Source organism: Sus scrofa, chromosome 8 (assembly GCF_054392235.1).
Source record: "Sus scrofa isolate SSC_HxYL_T2T_F1_AM1 chromosome 8, Sscrofa_HxYL_maternal_Yorkshire_Landrace_v2.0, whole genome shotgun sequence".
Classification (NCBI taxonomy): Eukaryota; Metazoa; Chordata; class Mammalia; order Artiodactyla; family Suidae; genus Sus; species Sus scrofa.
Window position 1 is genome coordinate 19,049,717 of NC_139390.1, and position 21,159 is coordinate 19,070,875.

At 38.3% G+C, this 21,159-nt stretch overlaps 1 protein-coding gene and 1 long non-coding RNA gene across 10 annotated transcripts in view; one reads left to right on the forward strand and one right to left on the reverse strand.

The window, feature by feature from the left end:
• SEPSECS (Sep (O-phosphoserine) tRNA:Sec (selenocysteine) tRNA synthase) overlaps window positions 1-21,159 on the reverse strand; it is a 63,802-nt gene that overhangs the window by 21,952 nt on the left and 20,691 nt on the right. Inside the window, exons 1-6 of one of the 8 annotated variants that reach the window (XM_003356876.5) lie at window positions 15,753-15,952; window positions 14,787-14,941; window positions 12,856-12,974; window positions 12,340-12,498; window positions 9,602-9,755; window positions 5,093-5,195 (exon numbers count right to left, since the gene is read on the reverse strand). In XM_003356876.5, coding sequence (XP_003356924.1) covers window positions 5,093-5,195; window positions 9,602-9,755; window positions 12,340-12,498; window positions 12,856-12,974; window positions 14,787-14,941; window positions 15,753-15,866 — 804 coding nt within the window. In that variant the 5' untranslated portion in view covers window positions 15,867-15,952. Of the gene's footprint in view, window positions 1-5,092; window positions 5,196-9,601; window positions 9,756-12,339; window positions 12,499-12,855; window positions 12,998-14,786; window positions 14,942-15,230; window positions 15,346-15,752; window positions 15,953-21,159 lie in introns of those variants that run through there. The other 7 variants (XM_084971672.1, XM_005666559.4, XM_084971673.1 and 4 more) reach the window with 7 other exon arrangements.
• Window positions 16,103-21,159, forward strand: part of LOC102157952 (uncharacterized) — a 46,838-nt gene continuing 41,781 nt past the window's right edge. For both annotated transcript variants that reach the window (XR_001298223.3, XR_014812272.1), the window contains exons 1-2: window positions 16,103-16,254; window positions 18,106-18,232. This is a non-coding gene — a long non-coding RNA (uncharacterized LOC102157952). The remainder of the gene's footprint in view (window positions 16,255-18,105; window positions 18,233-21,159) is intronic.

Sequence of the window (21,159 nt, forward strand, 5' to 3'; positions counted from 1 at the left end):
ACAGTAAAATCTCAAATCCTTTAACGCACGTCAAACCTCTTTACCACCACTGCTGTCCTCATCTGCCCTGGTCCAGCTCTCGCTGCCCTGGCCTCGCTGCCCTTCCTCCCACATTCCAAGCACACCCCAGCCTCAGCGTCTTGGCACTTGGTGTCTTACCCTCTGCCTCAAATCTCTCCAGAGAGCCGTCCATTATTCAGCGTTCTGCTCAAATGTTACCCCTCAGAGAGGACTTCCTGGATCGCTCCATCTGACACTCCCACCCACCCCCCAATAGTACAGCATTTATCAAGACCTGCCATCCTCATTGCCTGCTGCCTGCTTCTGTCCCTTGGGCATAAGGATTTTGCTGCATTTACTACTGCATCCTTTGCCTATCATGTGCCTGTACCCTGCAAATATTTGTTGAATGAACTGACGATTAGGTCTGTGAATAAGCAGTATAACACCTACTCCTCTCAAATTCTCAATAAGCAAAGTTGCTGCTTCCCACACTTCGGGAATTTTACAATCCATTCTAACTCTAAAATAATTAATTCTGTGTATTTTTGTGACTCCACTACAATCCTCTCCATTAGTATGTCCTCACATCCATAATTCCATGAGTCTCCTAAATTAGTTTGGTATACATTAGAAGTACAGGTTCTTTGAAGCTAATTTCCTGGGGGCTACATGTGCATAACAGAATGCTCTATACACTCAGCGTTAAGTCCTTCTAGGGCACTGCCCTTAAAAAAAAAATCTGACACACTTTAGTTACACTCCTTTCTTCACTGATTGCTTGATTATTGCAATACCATCTCCTCAAGAAAGCATGTGCAGTTTCAGTACTTTGTTTTTTAGAGAAAAATAAGGGGCTTTGGAGTCACACTAAAAGATGAGTCATTTTGCAGCTTGGGGTCTTGGACAAGTCACTTAATACTTCTGAGTTTGTTTTTTCATTTGTAGAATGGAACCAGTAAGAAGTATAGCTTAAACCATTAAGACTAGGTTAACAAACTTGAAAAGACAAGCAGGAAGCCTGACGCAAGGTGGGTACCCAGTACATGGTATGTATAACTAACAAGAACTACTAAGACGAATCGAAGCTCATTTTTTTAGAATGTCATGAAACAACTGGCACTGAATAAGACCCCATATTTATTTGGTTTAAAGCACTAGGACACCACCTCTTTTTGTGAGGGCCAAAGTTTATGTACCGCTTTTTTTTTTCTTTTTTAAAAAATGTCAATTCTAAAAGATAACACGGTAACTGCATTAGTACAACAGCTATCTGACAAAAATTCATTCACGCATCTTAGTTTTATTTTCTGGTTAAAATTTTAGTAAAACTAGCTCACAAATGAAGAAAGGTGATGACAAAAAAAATTTTTTTTTGTCTTTTGTCCTTTTAGGGTCGTACCCATGGCATATGGAGGTTCCCAGGCTAGGGGTCCAATCGGAGCTACAGCCGCTGGCGTACGCCAGTGCCACAGCAACTCGGGATCCAAGCCAAGTCTGTGACCTACATCACAGCTCACGGCAATGCCAGATCCTTAACCCACTGAGCAAGGCCAGGGATTGAAGCTGCAACCTCATGGTTCCTAGTTGGATTTGTTTCTGCTGTGCCATGACGGGAACTCCTGATAACAAAAATATTGCATTCATGATGCACAACTCCATGGGCAGCTTTCATATTATACCTCGTGCTCATTTTCCTTTAGTTTTAATTTCTTCAATTATACCACCACATTTCCTACTATTCAGAAATACATCATGAGCACTACTGGGTTAAATACAAAACATTTGAGTAAATTTTAAAGAATCATTAAATTGAACCTGGGAGTTTCCGTCATGGCTCAATGGTTAATGACCCCAACTAGGATCCATGAGAACTCACGTTTGGTCCCTGGCCTTGCTCAGAGGGTTAAGGGTCTGATTTTGCCGTGAGCCGTGGTGTAGGTCACAGATGCAGCTCGGGTCCCAAGCTGCTGTGGCTGTGGTGTAGGCCAGTAGCTTAGCTCTGATTTGACCCCTAGCCTGGGAACCTCCATATGCCGTGTGTATGGTCCTAAAAAGACAGAAAAAAAAAAAGAATCATTAAACTGATCCTTATGAAGACTTTACAGACATGTAGAGAATGTAGAAATACCATCTAACTTTGTATTTAGGTTGAAAATTAAATGTTTTTACTACACTTTAAAAAGTTATACAAAATATATAAAATATAAAAGTTATATAAAAATATACACAATGCCTATAACATGTAAAAAGCAAAACACAAATGTATTAAAAAAGAGAGAAAAAAGTGGATACATAAATCACTAAGGGTAATAAGATTATGAGTGATCTTCTATTCCTTTCTCATTTTTCTAAGCTTTTAGAAATGCTGACATATTTGAGTTTTAAAAGAATTGAAGTCGCTAAAAATTGAAGAGCAGGAAAAAAGGGGGGGAAGAGGAGGAGGAATAAAAAGGAATCACAGAAATGCTTTTCAAGATTTCCAGCATAATTATAAAATCCTCCTGTGCTACCATTCAAATTAGATATAATCTAGTTTAAAACTGTGATAAAGCCTTAAAAAGTTGAGGAATAACAGGAAAAGATACCAAGGGAACAGTAAATGCTGTTCCTCCAAAGGTTTTAAGAAACCCTGGCATACCATGCATACAACCACTCCCTCTCTGGACTTTTGTCATGTAAGCTAATTTAGCTCCTTGTCGGTTAGGCCAATTTGGGTTTCTGTTACTTGCAGTCAATTACATCCTAACTGGTATGACCTTTGAGTAAAAAAATTAAGCAAATCAGCCAACACTATCATATGAACCACATTTGTGTTAGAAACAAAACCAGTACACTCAAAATAACAAAAATTGAAAAGATTTATGAGAGAGCATCTACAGGGCTGAGGAGCACTCACCATGTGGGAGAAAGTGACAGGTCATCTGTGAGTCACTCTTGCCCACGTAACACAAATCACATGCATCCAAACTGAATCTGTGTCTAACATCATTATGCACACAGATCATAAAACTCATACCATACCTGGATAACATCTATCTACATCCTAGTACAGTATGAATAATTAATCACTGTAAGGAAACATAATACTTCTTTTATTCGTTTTATTCGTTCAATTTTTTTCAGTAACCAGTTATTGAGTGTCAACTATATCCCAGGTACTGTCCTAAGTACTGAGGACATAACAGTGAACAAAACAAAGTCCTTTCTCTACAGAACCTTAATTCTAACCACTGTCTATAACTATAAACAAATAAACATTACATCAAAAGGCGGTAAGTGCTATGAGGAGAAAGAGCAAGAAGAGGCCATCAATTTCAAGAAGCACCATTATTTTACATACCATCCAGTGAGAATAAACATTGCCAATGAACATTATAAGACACCACTGATTACAAGACATCCCAATTTCAAAAATGCTATAATGTAGGAAATGTCCACCTTAAAATCAGTGAATATGGCAAAGCAAGACAAGAGAGATAGAAAATGCTGGCAAGGAAGAAAATGTATTTGAGGTAGGGTGTCTGTGCGCCCTAAAGAAAGTAAGGTAAGAAGCCACACAACTCTATAGAAGATCGACCCAACAAGAGGGACGTGGGGGGCATCTGGGCAGCACAAGAAAGGAAAAGAAAGGAGGCAAATATGTCAGAGGGCAAGAAAGAGGGGGCACAGCAGGAAACGAAGTCAGACAAACTGCAGATGCCTAAATACACAAAGCCTTGCCATGGCTGTGACTCCTACTCTGAGTGGGATGGCAAGCCCAGACATACGTTTTTTTAAATGTTATTGGAGTATAGTTGACTTACAATGTTGTTTTAGTTTCAGGTGTAACAGCAAAGTGAATCAATTACATCTATCTATCTAATAAATAAAACCTATTATATATATATATATATATATATATATATATATATATATATATAAAAGAACCTCTGTTACAAACTATTGAGAAGATGTCCTCATGCTCTATGTCGGTTCTTGTTAATTACCTATTTTACACAGTAGTGTGTATAGGCTGTTCCCATCCGCCCAATTCCTCCCTCCCCACCACAGTTTGCTCTATGGTAGCCCTAAGAACGGTTTTGAAATCTATGAGTTTGTTTGTTTTACAAATAAGTTCTTTCATAATTTTTTATTGGATTCCACATATAAGTGATATCATATAATAAAAAGAATCTAAAACAGACGACTAGGGAAGTTCTCTGATGGCCTGCGGGTTAAGAATTGGGCACTGTTACTGGATTGATCCCTGGCCCCAGAACTTCCGCAAGCTGTGGGTGCAGCCTAAGGATAAAATAAAACAGATGGCTGGAATCTAGGTGATGCTTATAAAAATAAAATAAAAATAAAATCATAAAGTTTTTGAAGATCTGTCAGCTCCATAGTTATATGTTAGAATGTTTATAAATGAAGTCATTTCCAGTCTAGAATATAAAAGAATATAAATAGAATATAAAGTGATTCCTTAGTAAAGTGATGCATTAAATACTAAACATAGAATGAATAATCAATACGGTTTTTAAAGTACTATAAGCCAGTATATTAGAAACATGAAAATAACTGGTAATGAAACATTCGCAGAAAGAAATACTGAAGTATTTCTATGTTGGTTCTGACCAAAGCTATAGTCCAATGACCACCACACTAGTGAAGAATCATGACTTTTACTAAGTGACCACTGGATGCAAATTTCTAATGCACCATGAAGTAGAAGATGCTAGATTAACTGTTTTTATTGCATTAGGTTATAAGAAAAATAAAACAATAACTCCAAACATGTTACTATCCATCTTTTTTCCTAGACATTTTTTTTTTTTTTTGTCTTTTTGCCTTTTCTAGGGCCGCTCCTGCAGCATATGGAGGTTCCCAGGCTAGGGATCTAATTGGAGCTATAGCTGCCGGCCCACGCCAGAGCCACAGCAACTCAGGATCCAAGCTGCGTCTGCGACCTACACCTACACTGCCCACGCCAGATCCTTAACCCAATGAGCAAGGCCAGGGATTGAACCCACAACCTCATGGTTCCCAGTCGGATTCGTTAACCACTGAGCCATGACGGGAACTCCTTTGACATCTTTTTGAACTCACTTACCTGCTGAATGAGATGCATACACTTTGAAGACTGCACTCCATAAGCATTGTTGACTATATGTGGAATGCCGTAATTAGCACAAATCACAGCCAGCTCTTCTAATCTATAAACATAAATATTCAATAGAAAGACATATTCATACTGTGCTTTGATAAATTACAAAGTGCAATTTTAATAGTTAGTCTAGGAAAAAAATGACAAAGTGAAATTTCTACAGCTGTATTTTAGCATATAATTTGGCACCTTAGAAATACATGGCAGGCACTGAAGGATAAACCTTAAAAAGCTTAAAGTAGGAGTTCCCATTGTGGCTCAGTGATAACGAACCTGACTAGTATCCATGAGGATGCAGGTATGATCCTTGGTCTCATTCAGTGGGTTAAGGATCTGGCATTGCCGTGAGCTGTGGTATAGGTTGCAGACGGGGCTCAGATCCTGCATTGCTGTGGCTGTGGTGTAGGCCGGCAGCTGCAGCTCGGATTCGACCCTTAGCCCGGGAGTTTCCATGTGCTGCGGGGTGCAGCCCTAAAAAAAAAAAAAAAAAAAAGAGTTTAAATTAATGTTACCAGTAAATAAGAAAACACGTATTTATAAAAATCTATATAGAGGGTAGCTTTTAAAATATTTAAAATTTCCTATATAAAAAGCAAGAAGCAGATTATTTGTAAAGACCTCTTACAAGATGCTATGCTCATTTTTAAATAATTTTGGTTGCTTATCATACTAAAGCTAATATCTGCAAAATCATTAACATATCTTGAAATCTTAAGAAATCTCACATTCAGCATCTCATAAAGTAAAAAATACATTTTCACAGACTTTAATATATTAAAAAATACAGAACATTAAAGCATTTCAGTACCAAAATAACATTTTCCAACAACTTGGATACTAAAGATTCTTTTAAATAGCTGCTGGTTTTAAGCTCACTCTTACTCTTCCATTTGACACTCCCCATATTAGGATAATCTGAGAGTCTAACTTTATGCAAAGTAAAGCAATAAATTTCAATCAAAGTGTAATAAATGATGTTCCTTTGCAAAATCAAATACTACTTCTCACTGAGGTCACTGCTAACAGAAATGTCTTCACAGTATGAAGCTAAAACTAAATTCCATGGTTTGATAAAATTAAACTTTTTAAAAATGTTCCCTCTACAATACAAAAAAATTGGAAGCAAAGCATTTTGAACAAATACAAGTTCTTTCCCACAGGAATGTATTTCAATACATAGTTTTATTATCTATTTATGCATAATATGTATTATTTTTATAGCAGATGTGTATTGTTTTTAAACTGCAAATACGGATAACATTATTCTATTCGTCTGTCAGAAGTCTTCAATCTACCTCCTTAAAGTTTTATGAATTAAACTCATTTTATCATTCATTTTCATAAACCTCACAAATCAAGGCAGAAAACTAACCAGATATTATTTTTAACAAAACAGACCTTCTGGGAAACACATACGTATTTTCTCCATAAAAGGCACTTTCATATGTTTGTGTTACAATGAAAGTATTCCTTAATTGAGAGTAAGGCAACATAATAATATACAGTACTATTTAGAAACAAAAATCACTTGTAAGTAGTTTTAAACATTCTGAATTGATAAAATTTGCTACAATTTACAAGATGTATAAAGGTTTTCAATGAAAATCAAAGAGAAGCAGAAAAAATGTTTTCTATGTGAATCAAATTGTATACGAACTTAGAAGCCAACTTAAGGTGTTCATCAATTTGAAGATAGTCTCTTTTTTTTTTAACATTTTCTTTGACTGATTTTGCCCCATAATACTGTTTAATTAACTTATAGAGACTATATATATATATATATATATGCCTATTCAACTTAAGACTACAAAGGAATTACATTTAATGTAAGGAAATCAAAAAACGTATTTTTAAATTGAATAAAATCAGAAGTTCAACCCTACTAACCGAGCATCACCATTTTCCCAAAGTGCACTCTAATAAAAAATACTCATTATACAACACCACTAAAAAGTAGTATATGAGAATTTTATTGACTGGAAAAAAAACTTTTTAATTTTTCCCAAAGGAGATAACATATATAAAATGTACTTAGCACTGTAACAGGCATCTTGTAAACATTCCAAAAAAGTTAGTCAAAAAGATACAGATGGCCAACAGGCACGTGAAAAGATGTTCAACATCACTATAATTATTAGAGAAATGGAAATTAAAACTACAGTGAAGTATCACCTCACACTGGTCATTATGGCCATCACTAAAAAAATCTACAAATAATAAACACTGGAGGTGTGGAGAAAAGGGAACATTCCTACACTATTGGTGGGAATGTAAATTGGTACATCCATGATAGAAAACAGTATGGAAGTTCCTTAAAAAACTAAAAATAGAGCTGCCATAAGATCCAGCAATCCCACTCCTGGGCATATATCTGCAGAAAATCATAACTCTAAAAGATACATGCACCCAAATGTTCACAGCAGCATTAGTCACAAGACTTGGATGTAACCTAAATGCCCACCCACAGATGAATGGATAAAGATGATACTGTATATGGAAATGACTGGCCAATGGGGACCTGATATATAGCACAGGGAACTCTGCCCAATGTTCTGTGATGATCTATATGGGAAGAGAACCTGAAAAAGAATGGATGTGTGTACATGTATAACTGAATCACTTTGTTGTACAGCAGAAATTATCACTACCTTGTAAAACAATCACACCACAATAAACTTTAAAAATTAAAAAAAAAAACAGTATGGTGTCATACTTTATGGAATACTACTCAGTCATAAAAAAGCATGAAATAACGCCATTCACAGCAATATGGATGGGCCTATAGATGATCATGTTAAGTAAGACAGACAAAGGCAGTATCATATGATATCACTTATACGTGGCATCTAAAATTTGATACAAATGAACTTAATTTACAAAACAGAAACAGACTCACAGACATAGAAAACAAATTTATGGTTAACAAAATGGAAATGGGAGGAATAAATTAGGAGTTTGGGATTAGCAGATACAAACCACTATATATAAAATGGATAGCTAATAGATTAATTAATGAGTAAATCAACTATAATTCAATTTTTTAAAAAAGTCAAAATGAAACAAAAGCAAAAATATCCTCAAGGATAAATAATTTAACTAATACAAATAACCATATGCTGTTTTGGAAATGTGGTTTATTTACATTACATTAAAATTGTTCTAGGTAGTAAAACCATCAGTGAAGAAAGAATAAAGATATTTATTTAACATTTCAATACAAAGTTAAAATTTGATAAGTAATGAATAAACAACTAAAGCATATGAAACATAATCTGAAAGCAGAATTCAGGCTCATAAATGAAGGTAAATTTTTAAGAGCATGGTTTTAAAATTGTCTCTTAAAATCTGCCTATAAGATAATATAAGCTAAGATGCATTCATTACTGCCAAATTATGTCACTCTATGAATTAAAACAAGTATAACTTCATGCTCCAAAAACAGTCCAAAGTAAATCTAGTTTTTGCAAATTACTAGCACTTCTGTTCAAAATGTCAAAACAAAACATATAGTTGCTGTCAAAACTAAAAATATATATTACTATACTTAAGCCTATTATATTTTCATAATAAAAATTTGTGTTATCCTGGGAGTTGCTGCTGTGGTGCAGTAGGTTAAGAATCCAACTACAACAGGTCAGGCTGCTGCAGAGGTACAGTGGGTTAAAGGAGCCGGTGTGGCCAAAGCTGCCACACAGGTTGCAGCTGCAGCTCAGGCAATCCCTGGCCCAGGAACTTCCATATGCCACAGGTATGGCCATAAAAAACAAAAGAAAAAAAAATTGTGGCCATTCTTTAGAAAAGCACACATTTGCCTTTTCAAAAAAATTTTCTTAAATATTTGCATTTTTCTCAAAATGCAAAGAAGACTGTAAATAACCCTAAAATTTTCTACTTAAAATCTGTTGAGGAGTTCCCTGGTAGCTCAACAGGTTAAGGATCTGGTGTTGTCACTGCTTCACTGCTATGGCTCAGGTCACTGCTGTGGCATGGGCACAATCCCTGGCCTGAGAACCACATGCTGCATGTGTGGCCAAAAAAAATAAATAAAATAAAATAAAATCTGTTAATACCGCTAGTTCCTAAATAGGAAAACTAACTGTAAGATCTAAGAAGTAAAAATGGCAATGAAAACAAGTATGGACATCCAACATTTAGCTTAGAAATTTCTATTAAATAATGAGGAAAAAGATAATAGATGTCCAGACACAGAAAAAAGAACAAGAAAACAGAGATGTGCTGCGTTCCCTTGAGTAATAAAATGATCTCCACTAGTCGCTTTTTCCTTCTTCTACATCAAATTTTTAATTTTCCCAAGCCATTATGCTATTTCTTCAACAGTCCACTCATGTAGCATTCACTGCCAAATGTTACTTAGGCATCTTAGAGAATTAGCTTAAGTGCACTTTATTTAAAAGACTGGTGACCACTTAAGGACAATATTCACAAATTATTTACCTATCAGGCACCCTTGGAGCAAAACAGGATGTAGTGGAATGAACACACAGAACATAATCAGGCCCAAGTTCCTGGACTTTAGCCTCCACTGCTTTCAGGTCTGTGCGCAGCTCGTCACCTTCTAAAATGTTCTCTATCACCACCGGCTCGAAACCTAGCCAAGCCAACCAGAAACCAAAAGGTTAGTATAAACCAAAATAAGGGGAGGTCCTGGACTCTAGGAAGCAGTGCTATGCTACACCAGAACTCTTAAATATTTATTTTGGTCAATGAGCCTTTTCCTAATAATAAAGACCTGGCGTAATACCAGCAGGAGTTAAAGGTAGGTCAAAATAATGTGGAGGACACCTAGACCACAATGAGGACTACAAATCTATTTAACATTGTGATATAACAAGAAAGACTAAGCCTGGGAAGGAAAGCAAATGTTAAATAGATGCCCATAAACGTAACAGCACAGTCACTGATGACACAAAGGATCCCTTGGCCCAGTTCAATTTCAGTCCACAGAAAAGCAAATCTACTCATACTCTGGCAACATTTAAGTTTTACTTTAAAGTTCACTTTATTTCAGAATTGAACAAAAACAATAATTTAAGTACTGAAATAAATCACAATGATCAACTTAATGTGTTATCCCTAAAGAAAAACAGAATGAATTTTAGTAGACCCATCTCATAGCTTACAAGAGCCTTCTATAATTTAAATACAAAAATCGGATTGCACATAAAGTTATTATATAGTCACATCTTCAGTCTTCCCAAATACCAGATCTAGCAGCAAGCTAGATTCATGGATTTAAGAGCTATAAAGGATTTAGAAACCATTTAGCTCAACTCACTCATTTCAAAGATAAGGGAGTCAACGTTTAGAAAGATTAAGTGGCTTCCCCAAGGTCACAGAGCAAGTTAAAGCAAAGTTGAGAACAAGTGGTTTTCTTTTCTGTTTTAGAATCCAGATCAAGTTGTTTGCATTCTATCTATAGAAATAGCAAACATCAGTCACTATAAAATCAACAATTCAAATATGTTGGTCCACAGAGGTCTAGGTTACCTATCTATACAGCTATTAAAATAAACAAAATTTTACTTAAATGAGTATCTTCCTAAGGACAGCTAATTATTTCTCAATTTCTCTAGACCCAATCCTATTTTTGCTTTCAAACATAACATCTTTTGGAAAAAGTTTCCAGTTTTTCAATATGACAATTTTTCCCTGAGTTTGATTATCAGATCTTTGGTTAATAGCTTGCAAAATGGAGTTCCCGTTGTGGCACAGCAGAAATGAAATCCAACTAGTAAGTTGAGGGTTTGATTCCTGGCCTCACTCAGTGGATTAAGTATCTGGTGTTGCTATGAGCTGTGGTGTTGGTCGCAGCCCGGATTCCACATTGCTGTGGCTGTGGTGGAGGCCGGCAGCTGCAGCTCTGATTTGACCCCTAGCCTGGGAACCTCCATATGCCACAGGTGTGGCCCTAAAAAGTAAAAAAAAAAAAAAAAAAAAAGTTTGCAAATGAACAGACTTGAAACTTTATGCCACTTAAAATAAATCTTTTAAAAGTCTATCCTTTTCTGCTAAATGCCTTTTTATGAATCCCTTTACATGACTTTCTTTAGGATTATTTATGCAAAAAGTTTAATTAGAACACAATACCATTCATTTGATACAACAGTCTGAGGCCACTCAAAAAGAACTTTAAATTCTCAACTTCAATTTGAGGATTTAGGAAAGTCAAATACTAAAGTATCAATTTAAAATTTTTGTCTCATTTATACTCAATGATGCCTGTATCCTTATACTTTGATTCCTGGTAATTACTTATGTGTATTCCTTTCATAAATATACAACAAACATTCCTAAAGCACCTTTCATACTCCATGGATTATTGTTGGGCATTTTATATGTCATTTCATTTAATCCTCAAACAAGCTTCTGAATATCTACATTTTAAAGAATAGGGACATATGATCCAGAGCTTCTGCTTTTGAATGTATATTTAAAGAATTCAAAGCAAGGACTCAAACAGGTATCTATATACCCATGTTCATAGCAGAATTATTCTTAATAGCCCAAAGGTAGAAGCAACCCAACTGAATGAAAGCATAAACAAAGAGTGGGAGATATACAGAATAACAGGAGTCTCAAAAAAGAAAAGAAATTCTGCCACATGCTGTAACATGGCTGAACCCTAAAGACATTATGCTAAGTCAAGCGAGCCAGTCACAAAAGGACAAATACTCTACAATTCCACCTCTCTGAAGGACCTACAGTAGTCATATTCACAGAAACAGAAAGCAGAACGGTGACTGCTAGGGACTAGAGGGAGTGGGGAGGGGAGAGTCATTGTTTAACAGGTACAGTTTCAAACCAAGAGGATGAAAAATTTCTGGAGAGAGATTTGGTATTAATGGTTCACAACAAGATGAATGTACTTCATGTCAAAGAACTCTACATTTAAAAATGGTTAAAAAGATAAATTTTGGAGTTCCCTGGTAGCTCAGTGTGTGAAGGATCTGGCATTGTCACTGCTGTGGCTCAGGTCACTGCTGTAGTGTAGGTTTGACCCTGGCCCTAGAACTTCCAAAAAGTAAAAAGGTAAATTTTGTTATGTGTATTTTATGACAATAAAAAGAAGGAATAGGAACAGGTTTAATTTCTTTTCATTTACCTATCTCAATATATCAAGTTTGAATTTTGTATGATATTAAAAACACATATGCTACTTCTCTTTTTTTTACCTGCAGTGATCATGGATTTAAAGCAGGACTTCTGGTCTATTCGTGGCCATATAATATACTTTGCCTTTGGTCTCTTGTGTCGTAATGTTAAGAAACACAGGGTTAGACTCATACCAGTTGCCATAGGAACTACAAAGCAGTTGGTCACTGTATGGACACCTACAAATAAGAAAAAAACAGAAATTATTTTTTCCACTGAAAAATCATCTTTCTTAAAGAAATGATATCTTTCTATTAAATAATAAGAGTTGTAGACTTAGAGCTTCTTCTTCTGTACTTGCACTTAGGAAGCTCACTGTTAAATTCATCCTCCAGGTTTATAACTCTGAATTTCTATCTTATTTTTAAAGTTTTGTGCATGCGTGCGTGTGTGTGTGTGTGTGTGTGTGTGTGTGTGTGTGTGTGTCTTTTCAAAAGCCATTTATACCCCTTTGGAAATAAGCTTTAATAAGAAAAACTAGGCAAAGGTTTGTGTGGCTGGTCAGCCAAAAGTATTATGATTAACACAGTACATACCAGCCAACTTTATGATGTCCAGCACCAAAGAATTGGTAATTTTGTTCAAAAGGCTAGAACCTGCGGCTTTTGGTTGCACAGCAGAAATATCACCCGATCGTCCAATTCCATGAATGAACCTAAGCAAAAAATGGGCCAACAACTGGACAAAAATATTCAGTGTTCTTAGTAATCCACTCTATAAGTATACAAATACAATAACCAAACACTATACTTGACTATTAATCATGTGAAAACATCCTAGTTCAATTGAAACTAATTCCTCAGTTACGCTGTGGTAGCCAGTCTCCAAACATGGCCACCATCAATTCCTTTTCTCTCTGTGCCCACAGGCCACTGCCGCACCGAGAGATGGAGTCTGATTCCTCTCCACTTGAATCTTGGCTTCCTGCTTGGCCAGGAAGAATGCAGCAGAAATGACGGTTTGGAACTTTTGAGCTAGGTTATAAGAAGCCTTAAAGCTTCTACCTATCCTCTTGAAGAGTTTGCTTGGTGAAGGGGGAGGCAGGGCTCTCTTCAAATCCAGCTGCATGCTGGCAGAAGCCCAAGCCAAGCCACTCGGAGAGGCCATCAGAGCTTCCAGCCATCGAAGTGATTCAACTCGGACAAATTTCCCAGTTAAACTTTCAGATGACTAAACTCTCAGCCAACACCTGGGTGTACTGCATGAGAGACCTGAAACGATGGTCACCTGCTGAGTCCCCGCAACCCACAGATTTGTGAGAGATAACTCTAAATGACTGTTTTAAGCAGCTAAATTTTGAGGAGGCTTGGTATACAGCAATAGAAAATGGGAATATACACAACATTAAATTCTCTTTTTCTTGCCATTTCCCTAACCAGAGCAGTGAGCTAAGTTCTAAATGGGATGAGCTGATGTTTCAAATATTGCCTTAATTTCAAAGTAACGACATTCTACTTGAAAATTAATGTGCAAATCCACTCATTTTAAATTTGATCATGTTATACACTATTTAAAGATACCTCCGCATACACTTCAAAATCAAAAATGTCATTTATAGCTGAATAGATCAGAAATTCTACACACTGGAATTATCAGAGAACATGAAGTGTCACATTTCATTACTACTGCAACCTCACGTACAAAGCATTTTTTACATATGCTTATCGGCTCATTTTTTACCATGAATTCTTCAACCAAGTGACGTATTCATTATCATTTGTTTTGACTGCAGTGGTTTGGGTTGAAATAAAATTCAACTATCCTTAAGAGAATTTCATCATGATTTAACACCACGGAAGACAGGAGTTTTAAAAGGAGTTTACCAGTATTTCACAGAAAGGTTGGAGAACAGAGAAATGATCCTATTTGGAACCACCACCAACTAAACAGTTATCAGAATTGATGAAAAGCTTTCTGAAATAATTCCAAAGACAAAAGTACTAGTAATCTAAAATTAAATATACCCTTCCTACACCTCTAGCAACAGAGCAAGAGATGTTTCTAAAATTGGATGCAGTTTAGATGCAGATAGACAACACTTTAAAGTTCTATTCATTTACCATTCTCTAAAAAAACCTTACAGTATTAGGAAGGAATCATGGAAAACTCTAAACAACCTTAACATATTTTAAACCCTTAAAACCAAATAGGTTTATTAGGTTAACATTATAAACAGGATGTACAGCCAGTAGAAACACTCTTAACAAAACATTTAGCCAATACTGTTAACCACCTAAAATCTGACAGCATAACCACCACATACTAGAACTTTTACCCTATTGCCTTGAAAAGCATCTACTCATATAAAATTGTTTCCATCTAGTTTGAATAAGAAGTAGGTTGTATCTAGTTTGAATAAGAAGTAGGTTACAAATGGACATGTTATAATTTAATACGATTAACAATATCATCAGTTTTTAACAAAAAAAAAGGGAAAAAGGAAATGTTTTGTACTCAAAAAACATACCTGTAATGTCGCCGAGCAACTAATGCAGAGGCTACTCTTCCTTCCCTTTCTCCCACACCGCAGTTGCCCAGGAAATTGTTGCTATCCATGATTGCAAGTTCATGTAGAAAGAGTTCAAGTGTACTTTCATCCCAACCATCCTCTGGACACTTGCCCTAGGGGAAAAAAAAATGCTTATCACTTAATTTTTAAGAAATCATCATTCCCTAGAACCCTACTTCAACGAATTTTAAAACTTGTTCATGTATATTTTGCCATGCTCCTTGCTTTCTAAACTCCAAGCATAAATTCAGCACTATGAAAAAATCTGGAATAAGCAAAACCTTTGTCTTACTCTGTTTAATTACCTACAGATCGCTGTGTGAAGAGATGACAAATGCATACAATGAAACTTACTCAGGTTTAAGGTTTCAGGAAAAGTAACTGAAAACCAATAAACTTTACCTCCAACTAGGATTCTTCAAACCAGGGTGTTAGAACTAGAGTTGTCAAACTTTAGCGACATTAAAATTCACGACACTAGCAAGAACGACGCCTGTGAAGTTGCACGACAACACCTGACTCACGTTAGTGTACCGTGGTTTACAAACGCTATGTGTTTACTGAGTCCTTTGGAGCAGTGACACGTGGAAGATGCGAACTTTGCCCCATCCGCAAAGAGAAAAGCAAACGATATGGGCCTTCCCCTCCTTTCCGCTTCCCAAAATTAGGTGGGGTGGGGAGGCTCGAAATCCCTACCCGCCCCGCCCCCGCCCCAACATCCTAACACTCTGGGTTGTGCCCGCATTGATGAAGCTGAGAAGGAGCCGAGCCAGCAAGCCAGCAAAGGTCATGCCACACTGCGACAGACTCGGGACAGGGCTCAAACAGCAAATACAAGGCAGTGAGGTAGGACTAACAGGGGCACGGGGCGGAGCCGGAGCCTGGGGGGCGCGGCGGCTGCGGAGGGACCCGACAGCTCGGTACCTTCTCCAGAAGCAGCCGTATGAGGTGCTCATGCGAGCGACGGGCCTCACAGCCCTGCCGCACGTAGGCCGGCGACACCAGCCGCTCGCCCGCCGCGAAGCTTTCACGGTTCATGCCCGCGGTGGCGACCCTGTCCGAAGAACAACTGACACGCTCCGGAACCGGGAGGTGACTCGCCGCCTAGACGGTACGGGAAGACCTTGGGACAAATATCTTCGGCTCGTTCTCGTACATGCGTAAACCGCTCAAATGGTCCGCCAGAGCCGAGAGCATTTGAGCATGCGCAAAGGTGTCGGGGCTTTATCCGGCCCAACACAAATTAGCCCCGCCTCCTTGCATCTGATTGGTCCAATTAAACCCTATTGTGCCTGAGACCGGCTGGAAGGGGACGTTGCACCTGTGTGGAAGAGCCTTGGAGAGTCTGGGGCAAGTGCGTGAGCTTCTCTTGAAGAAAAAATTTCCTAAGTTACTCTGTTTTACTCCGTTCCTGTCTTGCTGAATGGTGAGATCTGTGAGTCGGTGCTTCAGCCTTACTCAGACCCTATTCCTCAGACTCCAGAACCTTTCATCCTTACCTTCATCCATGTCAGCATTTACAGTTGCCTGGCAACCCCATTTGAAATACCTGTACCTCACTTCTTTTCTCCATTGCACTGCAGCATTTGTGACCATAGCACATCACACACCACCTCATATAACAGGCAGACACACACACACACACCCCTATGAATGTAAACTCTAAAAGTTAAGGCCTTGGTTTTTGTTGCTGTACTCCCCAGACACCTAGAAAAGTGCCCAGTATATAGTAGGGGCTTAAAAATATTTATATTGAGTTAATGAATTACTTTGACTGCTCAACAACCCGGCACTAGTTGCCTGAGATACAGAAATGAAAAGGCAGGATTCCTGTCTTCGATTTCCTTGCAATCTTCACCTTAGACGAGCCTGCAGTAATTCCTAACATCACTCTTATCCAAAAAGAGAGCTAGAGCCCACTTGCACTGGTTCGTAATTGCTTGCAAGAGCTGATTAAGTGTTCAGTAATTTTGTGAGCTGGCTTTTATTTATTTATTTATTTATTTATTGTCTTTTTGATATTTCTTGGGCCGCTCCCGCGGCATATGGAGGTTCCCAGGCTAGGGGTCGAATCGGAGCTGGCCTACACCAGAGCCACAGCAACGCGGGATCCGAGCCGCATCTGCAACCTACACCACAGCTCACGGCAACGCCAGATCGTTAACCCACTGAGCCAGGGCAGGGACCGAACCCGCAACCTCATGGTTCCTAGTCGGATTCGTTAACCACTGCGCCACGACGGGAACTCCATGAGCTGACTTTTTTTTTTTTTTTTTTTTTTTTTTTGTCTTTTGTCTTTTTGTCTTTTGTTATTGTTGTTGTTGCTATTTGTTGGGCCGCTCCCGCGGCATATGGAGGTTCCCAGGCTAGGGGTTGAATCGGAGCTGTAGCCACCGGCCTACACCAGAGCCACAGCAACGCAGGATCCGAGCCGCGTCTGCAACCTACACCACAGCTCACGGCAACGCCGATCGTTAACCCACTGAGCAAGGGGCAGGGACCGAACCCGCAACCTCATGGTTCCTAGTCGGATTCGTTAACCACTGCGCCACGACGGGAACTCCATGAGCTGGCTTTTAAATACAGCTGCTCTTTGAAAAAAATTCTGTAAGTTTACAATTGTCAATTATATGAAAAGCACAGGTAAATACTCAAACTCATGATTTCCTAATTATGTCACTACGTTTTCGTATTATCTCTGCTCTTGAGATTATTTACAGCTATCGTATCTATAAGGTGGAAATAAGATATAATGGTGTCCTACTGCACATCTCTTTCCAATTCCCTTTTTGGTGGGATCGTGCTGATAGTTTTAAACTGGCCATGGTGGGCGTATTTACACCATGGAATCAGCAAACTCTTACAAGCAGGCCCTTACCTCCCCACCCCTTACACCCCTAGGACTCATTTGTTTAACATGTACCTACTCCCCACTGTTCCTACTGCACTTATCAGCCATGTTACCTGTCAAATTGCATTTCAGTCATTAATAATTCTGTCTTCCTCACCTGGACTGTGAGCTCCTGGTTGACAAGGGCTCTATTTGACATCTGTGTTCAAAGCACAGCATTGCACACCATTGACCAGGTGTTCTATGTGCTGCTTCCCCTCGCCCACAGCCTCCAATCAGAGCACACCTGAACGCGTCCTCTTTTTCACCATAAAGCTTTTCCACTCCCTGCCTGCCTTTGAGTTTGCCAAATGCATGTGACTAACTCTCTTGCACTAGCAAGCTCTGAATAGATAGTCTGTTTGAATGGTCTTCATTCATTTACAGCTTTCCTGGAGACTCCAGTAAGACACAGTCTGCATTATCACCATGGATGCCAGCCTTCAACCATTTGAGGTGTTCACAGAGGCCCTGGTGCCTTGCTGATTGTTGCTGTAGAGTCTGTGCCAACATGGTAAGTCAGTGCTGAGTCTGAGCTCCTCTATCTTTGCATTGAGTTCCTCGAATATTTATTCTAAATTTGGTACCCAGGTTTTATTATTGGTTCCCATATGTTTGACATCCTTGGTGGAATCAGACCATTCATTTCCATGAGTTTGTGTTCCCTTTTGTGCTTCTGTCTTGCATCGTGCTGTTGGAAAGTGTTGTCATAAGAGAATCGTAGAGTAGAACACAGGCAAACACTGTCGTTTGAGCCAGCCTCATAGACTAATGAGTTTGCAGTTCTTACCAGACTGGCACCCATTTGGACAAACTTTGTTCTGAGTCACCAGTAAAGCTGGATGAGCTTCTCCTTTCATCTTTATTTTTTTGTCCTGAGAGTTTGACTTTGACCTAGAGGGAATTCTCTAATTTTCCACCTGCCAAGGGGCACAGATTGTTGGGCCTGTGTTCAGAGGGGTCTTGAAACATGAAGAGAACAAATATCACTTTCAACCAACCATTGTCAGCTTCCCTGAATTTGTCTAAGCCTAAAACCTCTCCTCCACCAGGAAAAATGTCTGCTTCTTATGTGTATTCTCATTACAAACCTAATTCTGGTGCCTAGTTCTTTAAATGGCGTAACCTCAGCAGTGAAGATTTGGGTCTTTAGTGGTCACTCCAAGGAACATTTGACTTGAATTCATTTTTTAATTTGATAGGCACCTTAGAAAAGAAGTGTTCTGAGGGTATTGTAATCAATAGAGTGGCCCATGAACTTACTAGAAGGCAGAATCTTGAGCCTCTCCCCAGGCTTATTAAATCAGAACTTCCGTTTTAACAAGCTTCCCTGTGATTCACATGCACGTTAAATTTGGGGAAATGCTGTTCCAAAGGTGCTTGTATTGTCTCAAAAAAGAGAATAAAACTACCAATTGATACTAGGTTTTCACAAATCTAGAATTTATTTTATAATCTCTAGGGTAACCAATAAAGAAATAGTTTTAAAAAAGTGTGATTTTCAATCTAACACAGGGAAAAAGTGAAATAATAACAACAACAAAAAATCAGTTCAAAATAAGGCAAGAAAGAGTGAAAAACAGAACAGCCAGGACAACATGGAAACCATATTAAATATAAGTGAGGTTAGGAGTCCCTGTCATGGCTCAGTGGTTAACAAATCTGACTAGCATCCATGAGGACGCAGGTTCGATCCCTGGCCTTGCTCAGTGGGTTAATGATCTGGTGTTGCCGTGAGCTGTGGTGTAGGTCGAAGATGTGGCTTGGATCCTGCATTGCTATGGCTATGGTGTAGGCCAGCAGATACAGCTCTGATTCGACCCCTGGCCTGGGAACCTCCATATGCTGCAGGTGCGGCCCTAAAAAACAACAACAAAAAAAGAAAACAAACAACAACAAAAAAAAACAGCAACAACAAAAAAATATGTGAGGTTAATATTCCCTTTCAAAGGTAATAATTATCAGACTAGATTTTTAAAACAATTATATGCTTTGTGAGGAGAACACATCTAAAACCAAAGGTTATATAAAGACTGAAAATTGAAAGGAAAAGACTGGAAAGAGATATAACATACAAATACTAATGAAAAGAAAGCTGCCGTAGATTTTTAATATTGGGTAAAGTAGACTTTAAGGCAAACGGCATTCTAAACATATAGGAACATACTTCATATTGATAAAAATATTCAATTCGTCAGGAAAATAATTCTAAATTTGTGTATACCTAATAACATAATTTAAAAATACATAAGTCAAAACTGATCAAAGGAAGAATAGATAAATCTGTAGTTATTCTGGGATGTTACAAAACACCTTTTAGGAACTGATAGAACAAAAATTAGTAAAGATAAACCCCATGTTTAATAAACTTGACCTAATGGACATGCATAGAGTCTCTATATCCAGTAACTGCAGGACCACCCATTCTTTTCAAGGTCACATGGAACATTTACCAGAATTGACTATATCCTGGGTCATAAAATAAGTCACAACAAATTTCAAAGCAGTAAAACCAAGCAGAGCACATCCTCTGATACAATGCAACTAAGCTAAGAATCAATAACAAAAACAAGGCTATTGGGAAATTAAGCAATATCTAAGTAATCCATATCACAGAAGATGGTATAATAGAAATTAGGAAGTATTTTGAATCGAATGATAATAAAAATACCACATATCAAGATTTATGGGAAGCAGGGCAAACATACTTAGGGAGAAACATGAGTTTAAAAGCAAAAGGGAGAATTCCCATTGTGGTGCAGCAGAAATGAATCTGACTAGGAACCATGAGGTTGCAGGTTCGATCCCTGGCCTCGCTTAGTGGGTTAAGGATCCTTCCCTTCCGTGAGCTCTGGTGTAGGTCACAGACGCGGCTTGGATCCCGAGTTACTGTGACTTTTGCATAGGCCAGCAGCTGTAGCTCTGATTAGACCCCTAGCCTGGGAACCTCCATATGCTGCCAGTGTGGCCCTAAAAAAAAGAGAGAGAGAGAGAGAGAATGAAAGAAAAAGGGGACCAGGAATGGAAGGGGAAAGGCTAAACTTTCCTCAGCTAAGATTTTATCCTAAGAATTAGTAAAAGAAAAGAGAATATACCTGAAGATAATAGAAGAAATAATAAAGATAAGACTAGAAGTTAGGGAAATAGAAAGCAAAGAGGAGTTCCTGTTGTGGCACAGTGGAAACGAATCCGACTAGTATCCATGAGGATGAGGGTTCGATCCCTGGCTTCGTTCAGTGGTTCGGGGATCAGGCATTGCCATGAGTTGTGGTGTAGGTTGAAGATGCAGCTTGGTTCTGGCGTTGCTGTGGCTGTGGTGTAGGCCGGCAGCTGTAGCTCCAATTTGATCCCTAGCCTGGGAACTTCCATACACTGCAGGTGCAGCCCTTAAAAAACAAAAACAAAAACCCGAAAAACAAAAACAAAAAAGAAAGGAGCAAA